Source organism: Aulonocara stuartgranti (genome assembly GCF_965226115.1).
Source record: "Aulonocara stuartgranti genome assembly, chromosome: 7".
Taxonomy (NCBI): domain Eukaryota; kingdom Metazoa; phylum Chordata; class Actinopteri; order Cichliformes; family Cichlidae; genus Aulonocara; species Aulonocara stuartgranti.
The window spans coordinates 55301040-55307039 of NC_138945.1; the positions used below are offsets into that span (position 1 = coordinate 55301040).

Consider the following 6000-nt stretch of genomic DNA (forward strand, 5'->3'; position numbering starts at 1 on the left):
TTTATCCGTAGTTTCAGCGTTTCTTCAGTTTGGCCCCTGGAAGACAATGGTTTCAAGGTATCTCTGTCTTCTGTTTGTCAAAAGGTTTGTTTCCAAGTGAGGTAAAACGATTTGAAACGTAAATGGGTTGTCCTGTTTTCTCAACTGCTCTGGACAATCTGTTGGGGGAAAGCTAATAGTGGTTAAACTACTTTCAGGGGCCTGTCTAGCTACACTTATTACAAGTATTGTCATTATTAAAGGAGGTTGAGGAGCAGTTAAACATTTGACACAGTAAGTAGGAAATTGTGGAAGGGACAAAAAGTAAAATTTAATTTATAGATATTAAATGAAGGCATTAATTATGCATGATATGTCATCATCGTATATCATCGTGCTTCCTAGCAGCCACCTAACAAGTTATTTCCTCATAAGTCAACTACAAAGACTGGCATGATTAGTAAATTTGTGCCAGTCAAATCCGACCTGACACTGCTCCCTAAATCACTCTGCTTCACGTCTCCTCTTGCAGTTAAGCAGAAACAACACTCTGCCACTAAATATATGTATTTATTTATGCATTTTATACATTTGTTAAAGACCCCTTAGTTTAAAAATACAGGGTACATTAGATTGGGAACAGCTTTCCAGGTTGAATTTAGTCTTCTCATAGTGGGATTGACACACTAATGTGTTTGAATGATGCAACGCTTTTAGGTTACTGCTATCACTGATTCCTTTTTTTTCTTGTGTCATGGTCTTCAACATGACATTTATTACTCACTGAGTCGTCAGACCTTTTTTTTTTGCCTTTTTATATTACCTAAACTAACTAAGAAACTACAGGCAGATCCACACAAAAATGGGCAGAAGCTAGCAAAAGGAAGCAAAAAGGTATGTCACATTTTGAGCAACGCTGCTCTTAATCAGAGGATAATAAACACTGTGATGCCATTTCAAATAATGTTATGCTACACACAGTGAGGTTACATGAATGTAAGATGCAGATGTAAACATATTTGTATTACAACATTCAATTCAATTCAGTTCAATTTTATTTATATAGCGCCAAATCACAACAAAAGTTGCCTCAAGGCGCTTCATAGGTACAGAGAAAAACCCAACAATCATATGACCCCCTATGAGCAAGCACTTTGGCGACAGTGGGAAGGAAAAACTCCCTTTTAACAGGAAGAAACCTCCAGCATAACCAGGCTCAGGGAGGGGCGGCCATCTGCTGCGACCGGTTGGGGTGAGAGAAGGAAGACAGGATAATAGACATGCTGTGGAAGAGAGACAGAGGTTAATAACAGATATAGTTCAATGCAGAGAGGTCTATTAACACATACTGAGTGAGAAAGGTGACTGGAAAGAAAAAACTCAATGCATCATGGGAATCCCCGGCAGCCTACGTCTATTGCAGCACAACTAAGGGAGGATTCAGGGTCACCTGGTCCAGCCCTAACTATATGCTTTAGCAAAAAGGAAACTTTTAAGCCTAATCTTGAAAGTAGAGATAGTGTCTGTCTCCTGAATCCAAACTGGAAGCTGGTTCCACAGAAGAGGGGACTGAATACTGAAGGCTCTCCCTCCCATTCTACTTTTTGCAGTAGTCCAGCCTGGAAGTAATAAATGCTTGAACTAGTTTTTCAGCGTCAATCTGAGACGGGTTATTTCTAACTTTAGAGATTTTGCGCAAATGGAAGAAAGCAGTCTTACATATCTGTTTAATATGTGCGTTGAAGGACATGTCCTGGTCAAAAATGACTCCAAGGTTCCTCACAGCGTTACTGGAGACCAAGGTAATGCCGCCCAGAGTAAGAATCTGGTTAGATACCATATTTCTAAGATTTTCAGCTCCGAGTAAAATAACCTCAGTTTTATCCGAATTAAGAAGCAGAAAGTTAGCGGCCATCCAGGTCTTTATGTCTTTAAGACATTCCTGCAGTTTAACTAATTGGTGTGTGTTATCTGGCTTCATGGACAGAGTTGGGTGTCATCTGCATAGCAGTGAAAATGTATGCTGTGTTTTCTAATGTTACTGCCTAAGGGAAGCATGTATAATGTTAACCGAATTGGTCCTAGCACTGAGCCCTGTGGAACACCATAATTGACCTTAGTGTGTGAAGAGGACTCTCCATTTAAATGTACAAATTGGAATCTATTAGATAGATATGATACAAACCACTGCAGCGCAGTACCTGTAATACCTACAGCATGTTCTAATCGCTCTAATAGGATATTATGGTCAACAGTATCAAACGCTGCACTAAGCTAGCAGGACAAGCACAGAGATGAGTCCACTGTCAGAGGCCATAAGAAGATCATTTGTAACCTTCACTAAAGCTGTTTCTGTGCTGTGATGAGCTCTGAAACCTGACTGAAACTCTTCAAATAAGCCATTCCTCTGCAAATGATCTGTTAGCTGTTTGACAACTACTCTCTCAAGGTTTTTTGATATGAAAGAAAGGTTGGAGATTGGCCTATAATTAGCTAAGACTGTTGGGTCTAGAGATGGTTAACATGACTGAAGGACAATAAACAAAAAGAAGAATCTTTATTATGTGGGGCTCAAATCAACCAGTAAAACTGCTCATGCCTCTATATTGTATTTATAGATTTTCAAAGGTGTACAAATTCCATAGTTGCTGTGACAGTGAGGTTTCACAAACAGTGTTGCAATTTAGTGTATAAATATTTTAGTAAATACTTTACACTTGCAGTGAAAAACAAATGCAGAGAGAAAAACACCCGATAGGCTATCCTAAACTGCTGTCAGACCTGTTAACTATCATGAAGGATCGGACAACTTTAAAGACATTACACAGAAATGTAAAATATCAGCTAATGACCAACAAGAACAAATGTAAGAAATAAACTTGGGATGTTGAAACACATAAATATCAAACATGCAGATGCCACTTGCACATGTTCAGTTCCGGTACAACTGGGAGGGGTCACAGTATGAGTTATTTATTCTATTTTTTTTAAGCTGGTGAAATTCTAGTGTTAAGATTTACCAGATTTAGAAATGCCTGATTGTTGGTCACATTTTTTCTGGTGCAACTAATAGATCAAACTGGAGCCCTGCCATGTGTTTTTTTTTTTGTTTTTTGTTTTGGTCCTCCCAGCAATGGGAAACAGTTTGTGTTATTTGCCTTGAAAATCCATTATAGTCAAAAGGGCTAATGCTTTTTCTCACTGTCTGAATATTTTAGTTCTTACGAACCCACCATGAACTTTACTGCTGAGGGCTGTTTTTGTCCTGATGGAATGAAACTTTTCAGCAGACAGTCCAACATATGTGTGAAAACATGTGGTAAGTTTGGTATAATTGCCCGAGTTGAATCATTTCAGTGAATACACATTGTGATGCTTGTGATCTATATGTGTGGATCTATACGTGTGGAGGAAATTCTAAGTGACTTGTAATATAAGAAATCGCTTTACTGCAAGCAGTGAATGAATGATTATGTTTGGAATTAATTACAATTAAGATTAAATAATTTTGTTTCAACAGGATGTCTTGATCCTGAGGGTAATTCTCGTGAGGTGAGCAAAGTCTTAATTTCATGTTCAGTTAAAATCCTAACCTTTACTTAGCTGCAAGAGACAAATGTGACATATCAAATGAAACCACAGTATTATATATTACTTTCTATATGACTTTCAGTTCAATGAAAGATTTGAGCTCAAATGCCAGAAGTGCACCTGTGAAGAATCCACAAAGACTGTGACTTGCAAGCCTAAGGAGTGCCCAAAACCAAACATAACAGAATGCTCTGATGATGGATTTGTCCTCATCAACCAAACTGATCCATCAGATCCCTGCTGTTCTACCCCTGTTTGCCGTAAGACTTGTAGCATCAAGGCAATCGTGTGTTTAATGTGTTTAGATGACTGTTAGCTCATGTTAATTCTTGACTCTGAATAAATGTTTTATCATCTCCACAGAGTGTAAACCTGGCGGTTGCCCAGACATAGATGTGACCTGTTCAATTGGAAAAAAGCCAGTTGTCAGGATTCCTAAGGGAAAATGCTGTCCAGAACGTAGATGCGGTAAACTAAAGACTGCAGTTTAAATTGATGCATAACCTAATGACAAAATTAGCACTTTCACTTATCTTTAGTCATTTTTTACTTTTTCCTAGAACCTAAAAAGGTTTGTGTTCGGAATGAGACTGAATACCAGGTAAATAAGAAGCAAATGATTGGCCACCTTTTTTACCTTTAAGGATTTCTACTGCACATAATTCTGTACGGCTATTTTCTGTTTATCTGCTAGCCTGGTTCTTCAGTTCCTGGGTCTGTATGTCAGGAGTGTACCTGTGAGGCTGAACAAAATTCTACTGTAATAAGCTGTAAGGATCAGGAATGTAACAAAACGTGTGACATGGTAAGAAACACCCAGTTTAAACAATATCAGTGTAGTGTAGATGTAGCTTTGTTATATTGCACTTGGCAACCAAAATGTGCCCCCTCTCTTTGTCTTTCAGGGATATGAATATGTAAAAACTGATTCAGATGAGTGCTGCGGGAAGTGTGTGCAGACACACTGTGTTGTCAATATTAACGGATCCAAGCAACTCTTGTCTGTAAGTTGGCTGCAAGGCCACATGCTTATGTTTATTTATGTTTAAATAAATATGTGTGTGTACATATATATCTCTCTCAATTATCTTCAGCAAGGAGAAACCTGGTCACCAACTGAGAATAGGTGTGATGAGTATACCTGTGTTAAGAATGGTGAGATTTTAACAACAAGCACTTCACACACAGTCTGCCCAGTATTCAATGAGAGCAGCTGTCAGCCTGTAAGTATCCATTTTCTCATTATTCATCTTGTTTGCATTCATCTGTGTGAACAGAAGTTGAACAACTTTTGTTGCTGTATATTTTCTTGTATTTAGTCGTTGTTGTATATTTTCCTTCTTAGGGGACAATTCAAACTGCAGCAAACGGCTGTTGTAAAATTTGTGAGTATAACATTTGAGTTTGTTTTAGGTTAAGATACTTAAATTAAAATAGGCTAACTGTGCATCTTTTTTGAAAAGGCGCAGAGAAGGAGAAGGCATGCAAGTTCATGTCCATGAAAACCAATATTACACACAACAACTGTACGTCTGCCCAGGAGGTAGATATGCCATATTGCGAAGGATCCTGCAACACTTATACCATGTAAGGATAATCTTAAAAATAATTTCCTCTGAAACGTTTTAAAAAATACTATTATATAGTTTCAGTATTGATTAAACCCATCCTCTTCTGTATTCAGGTACTCTAAAGAAGCAGCAGTCATGCAGCATTCTTGTTCCTGCTGTAAGGAGACATGCTTCAGCAATCGCACTGTAGACCTGGTCTGCCCAAATGGAGACACGGTCCCCTACACATACATGTATGTGGAGGAGTGTGGTTGTACCAACACAGAATGCACCGCAGCTGCTGGACAACATATTCGCAGGAAGCGAAGCTTCACACTGCTGTGATAAGCCAGTCTGTGTATGAGGAACACGTTTCCTCCCATATTATTAAAGCAATCATTAAATGTCTACAAAATAAATGCCAATATAAGGAGAGCATTTATGAACATTGATTCAATAAAAAGGATGCAACTCAGTTCATGTGTCATTGTTTTCAGTGTCTTGTATATGCCACTTAACCATGTATGACAGAAATTGGAATTGTTTTTGCCAAGTTTAATGATAAAACAGTCCTTTATTTATCTATCTCCCAGTTTTGCATGGTTTCCTTTAAATATGCTACTGCAAAGAGAACAAATTACCCTGTAATATTTTCAACATGGAGAAGTATATTGCTTTGTATTACAAAAAGCAAACCAAAAAAAAAAAATTCAATATTCAAATATTTAAGGTATCAAAAAGTTAAGGTTATTCAAGTAGATTGGGTACATAGCCCCAAGTGCGATAGGAGAAGGATCGTTGAGTGCGAGAGGAACTGACCTGAAAAATAGGATCATGGCCAAGCTTGAAACCTCGATCCCCCGTAGCCGGTTACCAAGAT

The 6000-nt window shown here is 38.1% G+C and overlaps 1 protein-coding gene across 1 annotated transcript in view; it reads left to right on the forward strand.

Moving 5' to 3' along the window:
• LOC309709474 (mucin-2-like) overlaps positions 1 to 5558 on the forward strand; it is a gene marked incomplete at its 5' end in the record, with an annotated part of 52323 nt that extends 46765 nt beyond the window's left edge. The window contains 11 exons of the mRNA XM_082538089.1: positions 3198 to 3298; positions 3500 to 3531; positions 3653 to 3830; positions 3934 to 4038; positions 4131 to 4171; positions 4265 to 4375; positions 4476 to 4574; positions 4665 to 4793; positions 4916 to 4955; positions 5034 to 5157; positions 5255 to 5558. Coding sequence (XP_082394215.1) covers positions 3198 to 3298; positions 3500 to 3531; positions 3653 to 3830; positions 3934 to 4038; positions 4131 to 4171; positions 4265 to 4375; positions 4476 to 4574; positions 4665 to 4793; positions 4916 to 4955; positions 5034 to 5157; positions 5255 to 5465 — 1171 coding nt within the window. The 3' untranslated portion in view covers positions 5466 to 5558. The remainder of the gene's footprint in view (positions 1 to 3197; positions 3299 to 3499; positions 3532 to 3652; positions 3831 to 3933; positions 4039 to 4130; positions 4172 to 4264; positions 4376 to 4475; positions 4575 to 4664; positions 4794 to 4915; positions 4956 to 5033; positions 5158 to 5254) is intronic.
• Between the last annotated feature and the right edge of the window lie 442 nt (positions 5559 to 6000).